General features: G+C 36.4%; 1 protein-coding gene across 10 annotated transcripts in view; it reads left to right on the forward strand.

Annotated features, from left to right (window-relative positions):
- The window catches only part of GABPB1 (GA binding protein transcription factor subunit beta 1), a 77,281-nt gene that overhangs the window by 52,840 nt on the left and 2,611 nt on the right, over positions 1-21,830 (forward strand). For 7 of the 10 annotated variants that reach the window (XM_024997552.2, XM_024997556.2, XM_024997553.2 and 4 more), the window contains 2 exons: positions 15,491-15,676; positions 18,267-18,382. In XM_024997552.2, coding sequence (XP_024853320.1) covers positions 15,491-15,676; positions 18,267-18,382 — 302 coding nt within the window. Of the gene's footprint in view, positions 1-15,490; positions 15,677-18,266; positions 18,402-21,830 lie in introns of all 10 variants that reach the window. The other 3 variants (XM_024997551.2, XM_024997555.2, XM_024997557.2) reach the window with 2 other exon arrangements.

Below are 21,830 nucleotides of genomic sequence, written 5' to 3' on the forward strand. Positions count from 1 at the left end.
AGCTTGTCATTGTGCTGAGTGGTTTACTTGCATTATTTGCATTATGTCATTTTGTTGTCACAATAGTCATCTGGTTAATATAAGGGATTACTCAGCAAACTCATAAGAAAGTGATACATCAATCAAAATGCTAAGTTATTTATTTTTAACTTCTTTTTAAGGAAGGATACAACTGTCTTTTGATACATTAAATTAGCTCATTTTGGAAATAAATCAGTGAAAAAATTTCTAGCCTCTAATAAAAGTATCAGGGCTTCCCTGGGGGGTCAGTGGTGAAGAATTTGCCTGCCAAGCAGGATATGAGGGTTCAGTCTCTGGGACGGGAAGATCAACTGGAGAAGGAAATGGCAACACACTCCAGTGTTCTTGCCTGGGAAGTCCCATGGACAGAGGAGCCTGGTGGGCTGCGGTCCATGGAGTGGCAAAAGAGTTGGAAATGACTTGGCGACCAAACAACAACAACAACAACAACGAAAAGTATGCCTCCACAGTTTACAAAATACTTGTTTAAAACATCCTTTATAGGAACTTCCCTGGTGGTCCATTGGTTAAGACTCTGCTCTTCTAATGCAGGGGACGTGAGTTTGATACTTGGTTGGGGAATTAAGATCCCACGTGCCCTGTGGGGAGTGCAAAATTTTTTTAAAAAATCAAAAAAATAAGTCCTTCATAATGTTGGAAAGGGATAATTCAGGAGAAATATCAGGCAACTCAAACATTAATATAATAGTTGTCATTTTCTATTATTAAAACTAGTAGAATTTTTGCTTGGAGATAGTTGGAAATGATCTTGTTAATTTATGTACCCAATGATTAGAAGGCTGTATTCCTTTAAATATTCTGTGATTCAAGTTTTCTACTAATTTAAACTCCTCTCAGTTATGTAGTTTGAAGTAATATGATAATATCATAAGAGCAGCTTTCTTACATTTTGTGTGAATCAGAGTCACCTTCTCAATAATTCATTTGCCCCAGTTCTTTCCCAGTGGATTCTGATTCAGTAGGTTTAGGGTGAGGCCCTGACATCTATATTTTTAATGTGTTCTCAAAAGTGACTCTGATGGCACACCAAAATTTAAGAATTTGACGCAAATTTTAAAAGATCTATTTCTTACTACTAATACGTTGGATATAAAAACTATCTAAAGATTGTGAGTGTACTACAGCAAAGATTTGCTTGAATAATATATATTTCTTATTTATTTCATTTTTATGTGTAATTTAATATTTATTCAACTCTTTATGGGGTGCATAGGTGAATCTCTACTAAGGAAAAGATGTAGGCAAAAGGAATGGCTTTCTTAATAGCTTTAATAGTTGAGTATACTGCTACTTTGGTATAAGAAGATGAAAGAAAAACTATACAAAAAAACTATAAAAAAAGGTCTTCACGACCCAGATAATCATGATGGTGTGATCACTCACTCAGAGCCCGACATCCTGGAATGCACAGTCAAGTGGGCCAAGCATCACGACAAACAAAGCTAGTGGAGGTGATGGAATTCCAGTGGACCTAAAATCCTAAAAGATGATGCTGTGAAAGTGCTGCACTCAGTATGCCAGCAAATCTGGAAAACTCAGCATGGCCACAGGACTGGAAAAGATCAGTTTTCATTCCAATCCCAAAGAAAGGCAATGCCAAAGAATGCTCATACTACTACTACTACTAAGTAGCTTCAGTCGTGTCCGACTCTGTGCAACCCCATGGACTGCAGCCTACCAGGCTTCTCTGTCCGTGGGATTCTCCAGGCAAGAACACTGGAGTGGGTTGCCATTTCCTTCTCGAATGCATGAAAATGGAAAGTGAAAGTGCAGTCGTTCAGTCGTGTCCGACTCTTAGCGACCCCATGGACTGCAGCCTACCAGGCTCTTCCATCCATGGGATTTTCCAGGCAACAGTACTGGAGTGGGGCGCCATTGCCTTCTCCCAAGAATGCTCATACTACCGCACAATTGCACTCATCTCACATGCTAGCAAAGTAATGCTCAAAATTCTCAAGCCAGGCTTCAACAGTATGTGAACTGTGAACTTCCAGATGTTCAAGCTGGATTTAGAAAAGGCAGAGGAACCAGAGATCAAATTGCCAACATCTGTTGGATCATCAAAAAAGCAAGAGAGTTCCAGAAAAACATCTGCTTTATTGACTACACCAAAGCCATTGACTATATGGATCACCACAAACTGGAAAATTCTTGAAGAGATGGGAATACCAGACCACCTGATCTGCCTCCTCAGAAATATGTATGCAGGTCAGGAAGCAACAGTTAGAACTGGACACGGAACAACAGTTCAGTCGTTCAGTCGTGTCCGACTCTTTGCAACCCCATGGACTGCAGCACACCAGGCCTCCATGTCTATCACCAACTCCCAGAGTTTACTCAAACTCATGTCCATTGAGTTGGTGATGCCATCCACCCATCTTATCCTCTGTCGTCCCCTTCTCCTCCCACCTTCAATCTTTCCCAGCATCAGGGTCTTTTCAAATGAGTCAGCTCTTTGCATCAGGTGGCCAAAGTATTGGAATCTCAGCTTCAGCATCAGTCATTCCAATGAATATTCAGGACTGATTTCCTTTAAGATGGACTGGTTGGATCTCCTTGCAGTCTAAGGGACTCTCAAGAGTCTTCTCCAACACCACAGTTCAAAAGCATCAATTCTTCGGTGCTCAGCTTTATTTATAGTCCAACTCTCGCATCCATACATGACTACTAGAGAAACCATAGCTTTGACTAGATGGACCTTTGTTGGTAAAGTAATGTCTCAGCTTTTTAATATGCTGTCTAGATTGATCATAACTTTTCTTTCAAGGAGCAAGCGTCTTTTAATTTCATGGCTTCAGTCACCATCTGCAGTGATTTTGGAGCCCAAAAAGATAAAAGTCTGTCACTGTTTCCACTGTTTCCCCATCTATTTGCCATGAAGTGATGGGACCAGATGCCATGATCTTTGTTTTCTGAATGTTGAGTTTTAAGCCAACTTTTTCACTCTCCTCTTTCACTTTCATCAAGAGGCTCTTTAGTTCTTCACTTTCTGCCATAAGGGTGGTGTCATCTGCATATCTGAGGTTATTGATATTGCTTCATCCAGCCCAGCATTTCTCATGATGTACTCTTGCATATAAGTTAAATAAGCAGGGTGGATATACAGCTTTGACATACTCCTTTCCTGATTTGGAACCAGTCTGTTGCTCCATGTCCAGTTCTAACTGTTGCTTCCTGATCTGCCTACTGATTTCTCAAGAGGCAGGTCGGGTGGTCTGATATTCCCATCTCTTTAAGAATTTTCCACAGTTTGTTGTGATCCACACAGTCAAAGGCTTTGGCATAGTCAATAAAGTGGAAGTAGATGTTATTCTAGAGCTCTTGCTTTTTCAGTGGTCCAACAGATGTTAGCAATTTGATTTCTGGTTCCTCTGCCTTTTCTAAATCCAGCGTGGTCATCTGGCAGTTCATGGTTAATGTACTGTTGAAGCCTGGCTTGGAGAATTTTGAGCATTCTTGAGTAGTATGTGAGATGAGTGCAATTATGCCATAGTTTGAGCATTCTTGGCATTGCCTTTCTTTGGGATTGGAATGAAAACTGACCTTTTCCAGTCCTGTGGCCACTGCTGAGTTTTCCAAATTTGCTGGCATATTGAGTGCAGCACTTTCACAGCATCATTTTTTAGGATTTGAAATAGGGCAACTGGAATTCCATCACCTCCAATAGTTTTGTTCGCAGCGATGCTTCCTAAGGCCCACTTGACTTTGCATTCCAGGATGTCTGGCTCTAGGTGAGTGATCACACCATCGTGATTATCTGGGTTGTGAAGATCTTTTTCGTATAGTTTCTCTGTGTATTCTCGTATTGCAAGGAGATCCAACCAGTCCATCCTAAAGGAAATCTGTCTGGAATATTCATTGGAAGGACTGATGCTGAAGCTGAAACTCCAATACTTTGACCACCTGATGCAAAGAACTGATTCATTTAAAAAGACCCTGATGCTGGGAAAGATTGAAGGTGGGAGGTGAAGTGGATGGCAGAGGATGAGATGGTTGGATGGCATCACCAACTCAATGGACATGAGTTTGAATAAACTCCAGGAGTTGGTGATAGACAGGGAGGCCAGTCTTGCTTCAGTCCATGGGGTCGCAAGGAGTCGGACACAACTGAGCAACTGAACTGAGTCACTGATACTGCTACTTAATCTTTTTAAGAATTGATTTATTAAGGAGCAAGCTTCAGGTAATTAGGATATAATTTTTTTTCCCTCTTTATATTATTTTTTTTTCAGTTTTATTTTTTATTTACTTTACAATATTGTAGTGGTTTTTGCCAAACATTGACATGAATCCACCATGGGTGTACATGTGTTCCCCATCCTGAACCCTCCTCCCACCTTTCTCCCCTTCCCATCCCTCTGGGTCATCCCAGCACACCAGCCCCGAGCACCCTGTATCATGCATCGAACCTGGACTAGCAATTCATTTCACATATGATATTATACATGTTTCAGTGCCATTCTCCCAAATCATCCCACCCTCACCCTCTCCTACAGAGTCCAAAAGACTGTTCTATACATGTGTGTCTCTTTTACTGTCTCACATACAGGGTTATCATTACCATCTTTCTAAATCCCATATATATGCGTTAGTATACTGTATTGGTGTTTTTCTTTTTTTTTTTTTTTTAAATTTTATTTTATTTTTAAACTTTACATAATTGTATTAGTTTTGCCAAACATCAAAATGAATCCACCACAGGTATACATGTGTTCCCCATCCTGAACCCTCCTCCCTCCTCCCTCCCCATACCATCCCTCTGGGTCGTCCCAGTGCACTAGCCCCAAGCATCCAGTATCGTGCATCGAACCTGGACTGGCAACTCGTTTCTTACATGATATTTTACATGTTACAATGTCATTCTCCCAAATCTTCCCACCCTCTCCCTCTCCCACAGAGTCCATAAGACTGTTCTATACATCAGTGTCTCTTTTGCTGTCTCGTACACAGGGTTATTGTTACCATCTTTCTAAATTCCATATATATGTGTTAGAATACTGTATTTATGTTTTTCCTTCTGGCTTACTTCACTCTGTATAATAGGCTCCAGTTTCATCCACCTCATTAGAACTGATTCAAATGTATTCTTTTTAATGGCTGAGTAATACTCCATTGTGTATATGTACCACAGCTTTCTTATCCATTCATCTGCTGATGGACATCTAGGTTGCTTCCATGTCTTGGCTATTATAAACAGTGCTGCGATGAACATTGGGGTACACGTGTCTCTTTCCCTTCTGGTTTCCTCAGTGTGTATGCCCAGCAGTGGGGTTGCTGGATCATAAGGCAGTTCTATTTCCAGTTTTTTAAGGAATCTCCACACTGCTCTCCATAGTGGCTGTACTAGTTTGCATTCCCACCAACAGTGTAAGAGGGTTCCCTTTTCTCCACACCCTCTCCAGCATTTATTATTTGTAGACTTTTGGATGGCAGCCATTCTGATTGGTGTGAAATGGTACCTCATAGTGGTTTTGATTTGCATTTCTCTGATAATGAGTGATGTTGAGCATCTTTTCATGTGTTTGTTAGCCATCTGTATGTCTTTTTTGGAGAAATGTCTATTTAGTTCTTTGGCCCATTTTTTGATTGGGTCGTTTATTTTTCTGGAGTTGAGCTGTAGTAGTTGCTTGTATATTTTTGAGATTAGTTGTTTGTCGGTTGTTTCATTTGCTATTATTTTCTCCCATTCTGAAGGCTGTCTTTTCACCTTGCTAATAGTTTCCTTTGATGTGCAGAAGCTTTTAAGGTTAATTAGGTCCCATTTGTTTATTTTTGCTTTTATTTCCAATATTCTGGGAGGTGGGTCATAGAGGATCCTGCTGTCATGTATGTCGGAGAGTGTTTTGCCTATGTTCTCCTCTAGGAGTTTTATAGTTTCTGGTCTTATGTTTAGATCTTTAATCCATTTTGAGTTTATTTTTGTGTATGGTGTTAGAAAGTGGTCCAGTTTCATTCTTTTACAAGTGGTTGACCAGATTTCCCAGCACCACTTGTTAAAGAGATTGTCTTTAATCCATTGTATATTCTTGCCTCCTTTGTCGAAGATAAGGTGTCCATATGTGCGTGGATTTATCTCTGGGCTTTCTATTTTATTCCATTGATCAATATTTCTGTCTTTGTGCCAGTACCATACTGTCTTGATAACTGTGGCTTTGTAGTAGAGCCTGAAGTCAGGTAGGTTGATTCCTCCAGTTCCATTCTTCTTTCTCAAGATCGCTTTGGCTATTCGAGGTTTTTTTGTATTTCCATACAAATTGTGAAATTATTTGTTCTAGCTCTGTGAAGAATACTGTTGGTAGCTTGATAGGGATTGCGTTGAATCTATAAATTGCTTTGGGTAGTATACTCATTTTCACTATATTGATTCTTCCAATCCATGAACATGGTATATTTCTCCATCTATTAGTGTCCTCTTTGATTTCTTTCACCAGTGTTTTATAGTTTTCTATATATAGGTCTTTAGTTTCTTTAGGTAGATATATTCCTAAGTATTTTATTCTTTCTGTTGCAATGGTGAATGGAATTGTTTCCTTAATTTCTCTTTCTGTTTTCTCATTATTAGTGTATAGGAATGCAAGGGATTTCTGTGTGTTGATTTTATATCCTGCAACTTTACTGTAGTCATTGATTATTTCTAGTAATTTTCTGGTGGACTCTTTAGGGTTTTCTATGTAGAGGATCATGTCATCTGCAAATAGTGAGAGTTTTACTTCTTCTTTTCCAATTTGGATTCCTTTGATTTCTTTTTCTGCTCTGATTGCTGTGGCCAAAACTTCCAAAACTATGTTGAATAGTAATGGTGAAAGTGGGCACCCTTGTCTTGTTCCTGACTTTAGAGGAAATGCTTTCAATTTTTCACCATTGAGGATAATGTTTGCAGTGGGTTTGTCATATATAGCTTTTATTATGTTGAGGTATGTTCCTTCTATTCCTGCTTTCTGGAGAGTTTTTATCATAAATGGATGTTGAATTTTGTCAAAGGCTTTCTCTGCATCTATTGAGATAATCATATGGTTTTTATTTTTCAATTTGTTAATGTGGTGTATTACATTGATTGATTTGCGGATATTGAAGAATCCTTGCATCCCTGGGATAAAGCCCACTTGATCATGGTGTATGATCTTTTTAATGTGTTGTTGGATTCTGATTGCTAGAATTTTGTTAAGGATTTTTGCATCTATGTTCATCAGTGATATTGGCCTGTAGTTTTCTTTTTTTGTGGGATCTTTGTCAGGTTTTGGTATTAGGGTGATGGTGGCCTCATAGAATGAGTTTGGAAGTTTACCTTCCTCTGCAATTTTCTGGAAGAGTTTGAGCAGGATAGGTGTTAGCTCTTCTCTAAATTTTTGGTAGAATTCAGCTGTGAAGCCGTCTGGACCGGGGCTTTTGTTTGCTGGAAGATTTTTGATTACAGTTTCAATTTCCATGCTTGTGATGGGTCTGTTAAGATTTTCTATTTCTTCCTGGTCCAGTTTTGGAAAGTTGTACTTTTCTAAGAATTTGTCCATTTCTTCCACGTTGTCCATTTTATTGGCATATAATTGTTGATTATTGTCTCTTATGATCCTTTGTATTTCTGTGTTGTCTGTTGTGATCTCTCCATTTTCGTTTCTAATTTTGTTGATTTGATTTTTCTCCCTTTGTTTCTTGATGAGTCTGGCTAATGGTTTGTCAATTTTATTTATCCTTTCAAAGAACCAGCTTTTGGTTTTGTTGATTTTTGCTATGGTCTCTTTTGTTTCTTTTGCATTTATTTCTGCTCTAATTTTTAAGATTTCTTTCCTTCTACTAACCCTGGGGTTCTTCATTTCTTCCTTTTCTAGTTGCTTTAGGTGTAGAGTTAGGTTATTTATTTGACTTTTTTCTTGTTTCTTGAGGTGTGCCTGTATTGCTATGAACTTTCCCCTTAGGACTGCTTTTACCGTGTCCCACAGGTTTTGGGTTGTTGTGTTTTCATTTTCATTCGTTTCTACGCAAATTTTGATTTCTTTTTTGATTTCTTCTGTGATTTGTTGGTTATTCAGCAGTGTGTTGTTCAGCCTCCATATGTTGGAATTTTTAATAGTTTTTCTCCTGTAATTGAGATCTAATCTTACTGCATTGTGGTCAGAAAAAATGCTTGGAATGATTTCTATCTTTTTGAATTTACCAAGGCTAGCTTTATGGCCCAGGATGTGATCTATCCTGGAGAAGGTTCCATGTGCGCTTGAGAAAAAGGTGAAATTCATTGTTTTGGGATGAAATGACCTATAGATATCAATTAGGTCTAACTGGTCTATTGTATCGTTTAAAGTTTGTGTTTCCTTGTTAATTTTCTGTTTAGTTGATCTATCCATAGGTGTAAGTGGGGTATTAAAGTCTCCCACTATTATTGTGTTATTGTTAATTTCTCCTTTCATACTTGTTAGCATTTGTCTTACGTACTGTGGTGCTCCCGTGTTGGGTGCATATATATTTATAATTGTTATATCTTCTTCTTGGATTGATCCTTTGATCATTATGTAGTGACCTTCTTTGTCTCTTTTCACAGCCTTTGTTTTAAAGTCTATTTTATCTGATATGAGTATTGCTACTCCTGCTTTCTTTTGGTCCCTATTTGCATGGAAAATCTTTTTCCAGCCCTTCACTTTCAGTCTGTATGTGTCCCCTGTTTTGAGGTGGGTCTCTTGTAGACAACATATGTAGGGGTCTTGTTTTTGTATCCATTCAGCCAGTCTTTGTCTTTTGGTTGGGGCATTCAACCCATTTACGTTTAAGGTAATTACTGATAAGTATGTTCCCGATGCCATTTACATTATTGTTTTGGGTTCGAGTTTATACACCGTTTTTGTGTTTCCTGTCTAGAGAATATCCTTTAGTATTTGTTGGAGAGCTGGTTTGGTGGTGCAGAATTCTCTCAGCTTTTGCTTGTCTGAAAAGCTTTTGATTTCTCCTTCATACTTGAATGAGATCCTTGCTGGGTACAATAATCTGGGCTGTAGGTTATTTTCTTTCATCATTTTAAGTATGTCTTGCCATTCCCTCCTGGCTTGAAGAGTTTCTATTGAAAGATCAGCTGTTATCCTTATGGGAATTCCCTTGTGTGTTATTTGTTGTTTTTCCCTTGCTGCTTTTAATATTTGTTCTTTGTGTTTGATCTTTGTTAATTTGATTAATATGTGTCTTGGGGTGTTTCGCCTTGGGTTTATCCTGTTTGGTACTCTCTGGGTTTCTTGGACTTGGGTGATTATTTCCTTCCCCATTTTAGGGAAGTTTTCCACTATTATCTCCTCAAGTATTTTCTCATGGTCTTTCTTTTTGTCTTCTTCTTCTGGAACCCCTATGATTCGAATGTTGTAGCGTTTAATATTGTCCTGGAGGTCTCTGAGATTGTCCTCATTTCTTTTAATTCGTTTTTCTTTTATCCTCTCTGATTCATTTATTTCTACCATTCTATCTTCTAATTCACTAATCCTGTCTTCTGCCTCTGTTATTCTACTATTTGTTGCCTCCAGAGTGTTTTTAATTTCACTTATTGCATTATTCATTATATATTGACTCTTTTTTATTTCTTCTAGGTCCTTGTTAAACCTTTCTTGCATCTTCTCAATCCTTGTCTCCAGGCTATTTATCTGTGATTCCATTTTACTTTCAAGATTTTGGATCAATTTCACTATCATTATTCGGAATTCTTTATCAGGTAGATTCCCTATCTCTTCCTCTTTTGTTTGGTTTGGTGGGCATTTATCCTGTTCCTTTATCTGCTGAGTATTCCTCTGTCTCTTCATCTTGTTTAAATTGCTGAGTTTGGGGTGTCCTTTCTGTATTCTGGCAGTTTGTGGAGTTCTCTTTATTGTGGTGTTTCCTCACTGTGTGTGGGTTTGTACAGGTGGCTTGTCAAGGTTTCCTGGTTAGGGAAGCTTGTGTCGGTGTTCTGGTGGGTGGAGCTGTATTTCTTCTCTCTCCTTTCGAAGAGTTGGGTTGCTTTTCTGGGTGCCTGATGTCCTCTGCCGGCATTCAGAAGTTGTTTTGTGGAATTTACTCGACGTTTAAATGCTCTTTTGATGAATTTGTGGGGGAGAAAGTGTTCTCCCCATCCTACTCCTCCGCCATCTTGGCTCCTCCCCCCTGTATTGGTGTTTTTCTTTCTGGCTTACTTCACCCTGTATAATAGGCTCCAGTTTCATCCACCTCATTAGAACTGATTCAAATGTATTCTTTTTAATGGCTGAGTAATACTGGATTGTGTATATGTACCACAGCTTTCTTATCCATTCATCTGCTGATGGGCATCTAGGTTGCTTTCATGTCCTGGCTATTATAAACAGTGCTGCGATGAACATTGGGGTACACGTGTCTCTTTCAATTGTGGTTCAATTAGGATATAATTAAAATAAAAATGTGATACCTATTGTCAAAATCATATGTCTCAAATTGACATGAGAAGGATATTATCATTTTGAGCACTTCAAATATAAAACAGAGTAATTATTCACTGTCATAGTCTGTAGATTCATTAAGGTTTATTTATCTGTAACTCATGTGCCTCTTAAAAGTTTTTCTTTATTTGTACACAGTGTTACTTGGTATACTGATTTCTGCCCAAACAGATAAGAAAAATTTTATAGATGATAGCTACTCCTATGAAATTGTATTTTAGCAGGTGCTGATTAGTAAGCTTTGATAAAATTTTGATTTAAAGAAAAGATTACCTCTTTATAAAAAATATATATGTATATACACTCTGTCAGGGACTAAGTGTGGACATCTATTTAAACTGAGGGAATGTGTTTCTTTTTCATCTTTTAACTCACCTCTAAGTTAAGAAGGTTTCTATTTGCTGGAAGTTACCATCATAGTGTTTGATAATTTTAAGAATTATATTTTTCTTTTGTCTGATATTTCATCTTCTTATACCAAATAAATCTGATTTGCAGTCTAGTTGTGGTTCATTTTTGCTTGTTAGTATTTAAGTTCTTTTGCTTTATTTGATTTGTCATAGTAGTTACCTAGCCAGGTAAGAGATTTACCATCAGAAAATAATGTATGAGTTCTAGATGTTTAGATACATTTGACCATTTCACTTGACTAGAAAGTTGTGCAGAGGTTTCCTTAAAATATGCTTTTTTATTTTTTTCTTATGCTCTCATTTCACTAATTTTAGAAAAAGCAAACCTCTTCCTGAAACATACATATTTGAAATGTTCTCTTAGTATATTTTCCTGTGCATGAAACTAAGGGGAGTTTAGTTAGGAGTCTGTGGCACTCACCTGGGGAAGAAGTAATGGTAGCATGGATTAAGATCTGGCAAAGAGATAAGAAGAAGTGAATAGAGTTGAGAGTTATTTGGATCATAGCTCAGTTGGTAAAGAATCCACCTGTAATGCAGGAGACCCTTGCTCGATTCCTAGTTTGAGAAGGTCCACTGGAAAAGCGATAGGCTACCCACTCCAGTATTCTTTGTCTTCCCTTGTGGCTGAGATGGTAAAGAATCTGCCTCCAATGTGGGAGACCTGGGTTCGATTCCTGGGTTGGGAAGATCCCCTGGAAAAGGGAAAGGCCATCCACTCTGGTATTCTGGCCTGGAGAATTCCACAGTCCATAGGGTCACAAAGAGCCAGACACGACTGAATGACTTTCACTTACACTTTATTTGGATATAGAATTGGAAGTTAAAATTGTTAGATGTAGGCCTTAAATATACAGTGTAGTTTTAGTCCTTTTGAAATTAGCTCTGGCTTTTGTTTGCAGTCTCACATTGATGTTGCATTGCTTAGACTTATTTTTTTTCTTGTGGCACAGCTTTATAATCCCTTGACTAAATGAATATCTGTGACTACCCTTCTTTTTGTCTTTAGTGCATCTTTGACTAATTGTTAATACAGTGGTTTTTCCAAAGGTATAATGAGTCTGGTGGCTGTTTCCCTCCTTTCTCCTAATAGTGAATTGGCTTTCAGGGATAAGTTAGTGGAGCTGATAATATTGTTTTGTTTTTGCCTGTTTTTTTTTTTTTTTTTTTAATTTCAGATTCGAATTCAGGAGATAATACTTCTGAAATGTTATGCTTTTCTTCAGTAAGCATAGTTTCTGTTTTATTGTTGAAATGTTTATATACATAGAATTTTCAGTCTTTTAAGAATACCTCAAAGACAGTTTTTTCCTTATCTTAGTTGAATTTTATGGCATTAAAATTCAAAAGTTAGGTTGAATAAGAGGTCTCAAATATTTTCAAAGATGGTGCAGGTTATCTAGCCTCTCTTTGTATATTACAGCTTGACTTTTAAATCAGCAATGAATATTTATTAGTTATTTTGTTTTATCTAGGAGTTTTATATTTGGATATATCTGTGGATTTATAGTTTTTTTTAATGACATTCTTTGTAAAGTTTTTAGGTTTTCTCTTTTATTCTTATATGTTTCAACACTTCACTGTTAGGTTGTTCTTAGGATTACTCAGGGGCTACTTTGTTTTCTTACATAATTGGTTTCCTTATAATTTTTTCTTAATTCCTCACCAAAGTACAACTTAAAAAGAAAGCTTTTTAGATGAAAGGCCAGAACTCTGTTATCTTAATGATGGTCGTTGCAAAGAATACAAAGATGAAAGTTCGAGTTGTGTCTTGATTATGTGTGATCTCAGAAATTTCTTATGTATGATTATGTTTTAGAAATATTTGCTACTTACAGGTACCATTCATCCAGAGTGAACATTTCTTTTTCATATGGATATTTAAAAGAAAAATCAAAGCAATAGTTAATGTGTTTGAAAACCTCGGTAGTTATTCTATCGAATATATTACTGTTTTATGCCCTACATTTCATTTTATAATTATCTTCCTGAAATTTTCTTAAGTGCTTGGTGATAAAGTGTAATTATTGTTTAAGACAAACAAAAATGAGAGAACCGAAAACATAAAGATTGTTTGCATTTTGAATATCATCTGTGGTTTGTATTGTGATCTCTGATTACCCAAGTAACAGAGTCGCAGAGTTACAGCCATATCTCTTGCCATGAGTTCATCCTTGAAAACTAGGGTCCCAGTACCTATCTTGCCTTTTTTGTTTAAAAAAAGGAGTTTGTTTAATTAAGGCATATCTGTATTTAGTGAATCCTGTGGTTGTTGATATCCAGGTTGTTCTACTGGAAGTTGGTAGCAGCTTAGCATGTTTCAGAGTAAATGTGTATCTGAAGGGTAGCATGACTTTAGGAGAGAATTATTTTATTTCATTACACTTTTGGTAAAGTGTTTCCTCAAATAACACATTTCAGAGAACCATATCATTTAGAAATAGTTTTTTTTGTCATTTCCTTTTTCAGAATTAGTTATATTAAAACTTTTTTTCATAGAAAAATTGGAGAATGAACTTTATACCTTGTACCTGTATTCACACCTGTTAACATCTTGCCACCACTGCATGTTCACACACAGACACATGCTTTTATTTTGCCAAATTATCTGAAAGTAGGTTACAGGCATCATGGCACTTGATCCTTAAATTCTTCAGCATGTATCTACCAAGAACAAGGACACTTCCTACATACTCACTGTTGTATTATATTTTCTACAAACATAAACATTAATTTAGTAATACTATCTGACATGTGATTCATATTCAAGTTTCCTCAACCCCAAAATGTCCTTTATAATGGTTTGTTTTCATCTGGGATCCAGTCAGAATTCACACACTGTATTCAATTATTTTGTCTTTTGAGTCTCCCCCAAACTAGGATAGTCCTGCTGTATTGCCCTTTTTTTTTTTTTAATACTTAAAAAAATCTGTTTATTTGGCTATGGAGGGTCTTAGTTGCGGCACGTGGGATTTAGTTCCTTGACCAGATCTAGCTCCCTTTGTTGGGAGCACGGAGTCTTAGCCACAGGACCACCAGGGAAGGTCCCCTTGCTTGTTCTTTATGACTTTGAACTCTGTAGATTCATTTGAACATTTTGTCTCTCAAAAACATTTCACCAGTATTTTTTTTTTTAACATCCATTGGTGATGCTTTCTTAAATGAGTTATTACACTGGGGGTTACAGTGATAATTTTTCTTCTTTTGTTAATTAATGTCATTCTTCTATCAAGAAGATCCTAGTTCTTTCCCCCTTTCTCTCTTCTTTCATGAGATATTATCATGGATAAGTGGATTTTTAAAAATTCAGTGTGTTTGCTGTCCATTTGCTGTCATTTTTCCTTTTGATGCCTTTTTTTTTAATGTGTAACATATATATATAGAAAAATCTGTTAATATATAGTTTAATGAACTGTCACAAGGTAAATACTCTTGTCTAATCTCATTGCTCAGTTCATAAATGGAAAGTACTCATTATGTATACTGTGTCTGATTTACACCACCCAGTATGCTCTTTTGTCAGATTTATCCATGTTTTGTATTTAGTCACTTTAATTGCTATGTAGTATTCCAGTGTGTGAATCTACCGTTTTGTTAACCAGTTTGTTTATTCATTCTACTTTTGACGGATATCTGATTTGTTTCAAGTTTTTGACTAATATGAGTAAAGCTGATATGAATGTTTGTGAGTATATCTTTTGGGATCAGTAGTTGGGTATAGAATTGCCTGTGGGAAAGGATTTTGGCAATTTCTTTACCTAGGCAAGACCTGGAGTGCTGCTGTTTTCAGCTGCCAGAATCCTGTCTGAACCTTTCATGAAATACTGAGAGCATAGTTTTGAATTTTATTTATGTAAATGTTAATGTATTATTTGATATCCAACAGTACCAGATCTATGTGCCACTTATTATAAAGGCAACCCTTGCTCACACAATCCAAAAAGGGAATGCTGTTTATTCTGTCTGCTTGAGAAGTACAGAGCTCCATGTTTTGTTGGATGGGAAATGTATATCAACTCATTTGTAAATTTAGATGGAGTATCACCACATACAGTATTTTATTTTTTGGATTTTAGAATTTTATTAAGATGGTGTAAGTACTTTGTCATATCTGTGACCTTAGGATATCTTATAAATTTTGCACCTCATAGAACTAAATGAAGGCAGTTTATTTAAACACATGTATGCATACATAGCTGAAACTCCCTTATTGTAAATTGTGGAACTTGTAATCAGCTGTTTATATAGGTATCTACAGCACCACTAGAGACTGAATTTAAAAACCATGTAAAAGCTCTCCTGTATAAGAAAAATGGCTTCCCTGGGGGCTTAGATTGTGAAGAATCTGCCTGCCATGCCGGAGACCCGGGTTCGATCACTGGTTTAGGAAGATCCCCTGGAGGAGGGCATGGCAACCCATTCCAGTATTCTTGCCCGGAGAATCCCATGGACAGAGGAGCCTAGCAGGCTACAGTCCATGTGGTCGCAAAGAGTCGGACACAGCTGAGTGGATAGCACACTCATAAGAAAGAAGCAAGGACAGCAAAAGTAGCAGAGTAAAAACAAACTTCTCTTCATGCTTCTATGTATGTTCATTGATTTTCACTTTTTTTTTTCCAGTAGTGGCTACGGAGGAAGTAGTTACTGCAGAATCTGTGGATGGTGCAATTCAGCAAGTAGTTAGTTCAGGGGGTCAGCAAGTCATCACAATAGTTACAGATGGAATTCAGCTTGGAAATTTGCACTCCATTCCAACAAGTGGAATAGGTCAGCCCATCATTGTGACCATGCCAGATGGACAACAAGGTGGGTAGAAGGCATTTACATAAATGGTGTTTATTCTTAATTCTCAGGAAATTGGACAGTACTTTTTCCTACGCCATTTAATACAATTCAGATATTGTATGAGCTTGTAAAAACACTATATGAGAAAAGGCTACTTAAAAAGAAGTTGGACACGGTGGCAACTTTTAGCAGCTTTGTTGATAATTGTCCCATTTTTTTCATTTTGAGTAATAAGAGAGTAGTAATAAAATGGATGAAACATAAGCCCCAGATACATTTTAATCAAACTAAAAGGCTGAGAAAACCACAAAATTCCATATTTTAAGTGATTGCCAAAAACATCTTAAAATCTAAGCCAGGGCAGGAGAACCCTGAGGGAAACCCGTAGTTGTGCATCAAGAAAAGGAGTTGAGCTCAGAAATCAGCAATAAATATACACTTCCAGCAAGACAGGGCCCAGTCTGAGTGGGCAGTGCTGCAAGTAGGGTTAAGATAGACTAGACGTGAAAGCTGCAGGAAGCAGAAAGAGAAGGTGCAGAAAGTTCCTATCTGAGCAAGCATCACCCTGTACCCAGTATTTCCCAATCCCTGCCCTGATCTAAAAGAAAAGTATGTGCACATATAACCTTCTGGAAAATGACTCAGGATTGTAAAGACTAAGTCTCTTCATGGCCATGAAGAAAGTGGGGGAAAGAGAGGGCTGGAGGGAGAAGTCCTCCTAAACTAGGTTTGATTCAGAGTGGCAGGGAGGTATGGCCTTGCAGAGAGACTAGGTCTCAAGGAAAGATTTTGTTTCTTTAGCAGTAGAGGAGGAAACGCTTGACCTGTGAAGCCTGGGAGGCTTTTCTCTCATGCAGGTGCTCCAGGATTTGGATCAAGACCAAGTACTTTCACAAGTTTTAAGAACGAATTCTAACTATATAGAAAAGAAGAAGCTTTCACTCCAATTAAAATAAATAAATTTATATTTAAAAAAAGCTTTCAGAGTATTTGTTTTAAGCAAATACAACACTGTTTCCAAAACTTGATATTAAACACACAGACTAATCTCATTGATGAACAAATGGAAAGAAACTCATGTTTTTGGATCAAATGACTCACTGTCATAAAGCTCTCAATTCTTCCTGACCTAATTGATAAGTGTGATGTGATGGGGGCGAAAGGCTGTACTAATTTACTAGGACTGCCATACAAACTATCACAGTCTGGGTAACTTAACAGAAACTTATCTTCTCACAGTACTGAAGGCTGAAAGTCCAAGATCAAGGCACTGGCAGGCTTGGTTCCTTCCGAGGCCTTTCTCCTTGCTTACAGGTGGTTGCCTCCTTGCTGTGTCCTCACAGAGTCATCCCTCAGTCTGTGTGTCTTCTGCGACCCAACCTCTTACAAGGACAGCAGTCACACTGTGTTAGGACCCACTCAAAGGACCTCATTTTACCTGTTTAACCTTTTTAAAGGTCCTGTCTCCAAATGCATTCTGAGGTACTGAGGATTAGGAAGGACTTAAACATTTGAATTTTGAGGGGGACACAATTTAGGCCATAATAAAAACCAATAGGTCTTTTTTTGGAACTAGCCAAACTGATTCTGAAATTTATATTGATGAAAGAGGAGGAAGAGCAATGAGGGGAACTTACTGAATATTAGTAGAAACACTTAAAGCCTTCACAATTTAAAATTATAAATGGCATATGATTATATAGACTATGTAGACAGTCCAGTGAAACAAATGTAAACTTCTCAGTTCTTTTTGAGTAAATTTTTAAATGTAGTATGATATGAGTTAAAAGAAATACTTTAATTCTCAGTATTTCTAATGTTCTTAATTAATACTGGTTTTACTATTTTTCATTTGTTTACGTTTACAAATGACAGTAAGAGATTTTTTAATGTTTTGACATTAGAAGCTGTAGGACGGTTGTATTTTCCCCAATGATTAGTAAGATTGTTTTGCATAGTTTAAGCTTGTACACTCATTTTTACGTTCTTGCTCTGTTATGCAAAGCAAGGACAGCCTCTCCCTCTCAGTATATTTACATTTGTATAAATAGATACTAAAAACTGGGGCAAAGTCCAACAACCCAATGGATGAGCAAAGCTTATGAACAGACAGTGTTCGTAATAGTGTGTCCACATAGTGGAACAGAATGCAGCTAAATTAAAGAAAGCTCTGTAAGTCTTGATGAAAGGTACCTAGATATATGAAGTGGAAACAGCAGATACTTTGATGAAAGAAAGAAAAAAGAGAATTGCAAATTCATATTCATTTTTACATGAATGAACACAAGAACAATGCATAAGAAACCAATAAAAGCAATTACCTGTTAGCAAAATATGCTTGTTAAATATTATTTTGATTTTGAGCCATATGAATGAATATATTGTCTATAAAATTAAAAAATAGGCACTTTAAATGATAGTTTTCAGTAAAAAGGCAAGAAGTTGAAGACAAAAATATGGACATTTCTCATAAAAAGGAAATCAGTGTTATGAAATAACTGGCTTTGGAATATATTTATCTTAGATGAGTTGCATCAACAATATCAAGACTAGTTTTAATTCTTCTAAACCTATCTGAAAATGAAGTAATGAGTAAATTTTTTCATTTTAGTATTAACAGTACCAGCAACGGACATTGCTGAAGAAACTGTTATAAGTGAAGAACCGCCAGCCAAAAGACAATGTATTGAAATAATTGAAAACCGGGTGGAGTCTGCAGAAATAGAAGTAAGGAGTCTTTTACCCGGTGTGTTTTGCTGCAGTCATCCAAAATAAATTTCATCTGCTTTTTTTTTTGTCTTTTATATTTATTACTGACAGTATTGTTTTGATATAGAATGAGTACTTTTTTGTCTAGTTTTTTTTTGCCTTATTCATATAGCAAGCCTTCAATAAATAAATATTGAATGAATGAATGAATGAGTGAAGAATCTGTTTGTAACAGTCTTTCATCATGGTAACATTGGAATGTCTTTGGTCTTTGCACTTCATCCTTTATTTTCTATTAAATTTACATACATCATTCTCACAGTCACTAGAGGGAATGTCACTATATATTGACTAAACATTTTTTTTCTTTCAAAAATGAAATGCAAATGTCTATTTGGGCTGGAAGATCCTCTTAAAGAATGTTGGAGTTTGTCAACTGAGTTATTTTTTTTGAAAAAGCCATAGATAACCGCTTATTTCACTGTTGAGTCCATTAAGGAAATTAAATGTAGACTAGCTGTTGATAGGGTCACCTTTTTTTTTACCTCTGCCAATCTAGTTTGAATTGTAAACTAGTTTGTAAATATGACTATTCCATAGTTACCTCGTAGATTTTTTTCTCACATTTCTGTAAATAGAATTGTTCCCCCAAGTTTATAATTAACTACATCAAAATGAAAATAAGATCTTTCTTGAATAACTTTTAAAGAGCAACTGCAATGTAAAGACAAGAAGTTTGGATTTGAAATTAAATGAGCTGGATTTGAATCCCACTTCTTGCCCCTCCTATTAGCTTTGAGGCAAGTTATCTTACCTTTCTGCACTTCTGTTTTATTTTCTCCCACATTTGAATTTAGGATAACAATATCTGCATTTTGGGGGTTTTATGAGAGTTGAAAAAGTCAGCCTATTGTTATATTCACATTCATAATATCTAATATATGTGAATAGTAAACATCGGTATTTAGAAATTCTTTGTTAAGGTTCTTGTTATTATACAAAAAAGAGGATTTTAAAAAATGTCACCTAAAGGAAACGTAGTTCTAACTGAGGACAGTTAGAAAATATTGTTGCCCAAATTCATTTACATGTAAGACTAGTGGCCACAATCTCAAAGTATATATTACTGAGTTAAGAAGAATTTAATTCATGGTTTAACCAGATGTTTAGTAATGTTTAATTATTGAGGGTGTGTTGTTTTATTTCTTCAAAATTTAGAGTAATAGACTAAAGTTCTTATAAATTAACCATTTATTTCATTGAATGGTGTCAGTATACTTATTTTTTAATAATCTTTAATATCTTTTACAGATAAATCAGTTGATCTTTTTTTTCTGACATAAAATGAAAAAGATTTTGTCATGTACTTTGCTTTAACTATTTAATAAAACACTTTTAAATTACTTGAATTTTTATTTAACATAAACTGACTTAATTCAGCATTTCTTTTAATTGGAGTACAGTTGATTTATGTCAGTTCACCATTTTTAAAACAGTGAATATGCAGCCTGTAGCTTTTATTTACCTAACAACCAGGGAGACTTGCTGTTTTCTTCAAATTTCACCCTGATTCCACCTACAGTCTTTCAGAAACCAGGGAGAATAATTACAAATAACAAGGAAGTATGAACTGAGATATGTAAAGTAACTAGAACCAAGGAGACAGCACTTCAGGGAGATGGAATTTTACCTTGATATAAAGAACTTAAGGAAGTTAGAGTTTCAGCTCAATTTTTGTAATTGAGTTACCTGGTAATAAAAATCTTATTTACCGTCACCGGAAATGTTCAGGCCAAAGTTGCATAATCTTAGAGCTACTGCAGAGAGACCTTGAAGCATAGAGTGAGCAGAGATGGTAGAGGCGGGCAGGGGATACAGAATGAAGAGAGACCGCCAATGTTTTCATTAAACTGTTTTCTTAGAGTACATGAAGTAGTTCTTTGGATTTTATTTTCGTAGATGACCAGTAGAGTTGTCTTAGGGATATATTTTTATATTCCTTTCTAAGTGATTGCTTGGCCAAAAACCTCAAGAGTTTCTCAAAATCAGTGGTTCTTAACTGGAGCAATTTTGACCCCAGGGGACATTTGGCAATATCTGGATACATTTCAGGTTGTCACAATGAGGGAAATGCCACTGACATTTAGTGTATGGAGGCTGGGGTTGCTGCTGAACGTTCCATAGGGTGTGTTTTGCCTTCTGTTCAGCCTTCATAGTGGAAAAGCAGCCACAGACAGTTTGGTAATGAGTGGGTATGGCTGTATTTCTGTTAAACTTTATTTATAAAAATAGGATCATGTTTGGCCCATGGCAGTTAGAGGATGTTTGCACACAAGCCGACAGCTCACACACCCTGCCTCAGTTTCTTTTTTAAAAAAATATTTAATGGTTAAGAATATGAGTCTGGAATCAAATTTAGGTTTGAATGATAATTTTCTGAGTGTGATTGGTCAAGTTATTTAACCTTTCAAGGCTTGGCTTCCCCATCCGTAAGAAGGGGAAAATAATAGCACCTACATTATCAAATTGTTGAAAGGTTCAAGTGAGAATGCATGTGAAGGACTAGTACAGTGGTGAGCATATAGTAAATGCTCAGTAACTTGCTATTATTATTATCTTCTAAAAGTTACACTGAGGTATGGTAGAAGATAAATCACTATTATGATTTTTTTGCTTTATAATAAAGTAAAATAAATTGGAATATTAAAAAATCATATATAAAACTGTTAAAAGATAATTGCTAATAGTTGAAACAGAATTTAAGAATCTTATTTGGAAATAAAGCAAATTTGAAGTCTTTGTTCCGTTATTCTATTGCCTAATGTAATAATAATATATCGTTGGGCATGAAGTTGTAGTGTAAGATAAATATCTTCCTTACTGGTTTCATAAACTGAAATAATTGTGAATCTCTTGCTCTGTCTAAATGTGAATAAATAGCTAATTTTATAAGATACCTTGAAGTTTATTTTTTCTAATATTTCCTACCAAATTAGGGCAAGTTTTTATCTATATTCAAAACTTTGACTGGCAAAGGATATTAGGACAGGTAAAATTGTAAAACATTTAAATGCACAGCTGTGTGTTCTCCTACCAGAGCAAGGTGATCTAGCTTGTACCCTTTCTAAAGTCCTGCAGGTCACTGACAGGGACTGGTATCCATTGCTTATATGAGGTTGGCATCTTGCCTGTAGTAAGGAGAAAAGAGGAGCAGGGTAAGGCTTAGGCATTTCTTAACTTGGAGATGATGGGCACACCTTTCTTCTACTGTACATTTTATGTAATTGGACAATTTGGAGACTACATGTGCAATCAATCACTCCAACTTTTGGTGGGCTCATGGGAAAAACTAATGTTGGATCTAGCTTCATTCCCAGTGTAGGGAAGGCAGTGGGATCACAGGAAGGCAGGACTATTAGACATGTTCCTCCTTATGGACCATGTGAATAGTGAAGGGAAGGGAATC

The sequence above is a fragment of the Bos taurus genome, chromosome 10 (genome assembly GCF_002263795.3).
Source record: "Bos taurus isolate L1 Dominette 01449 registration number 42190680 breed Hereford chromosome 10, ARS-UCD2.0, whole genome shotgun sequence".
Classification (NCBI taxonomy): domain Eukaryota; kingdom Metazoa; phylum Chordata; class Mammalia; order Artiodactyla; family Bovidae; genus Bos; species Bos taurus.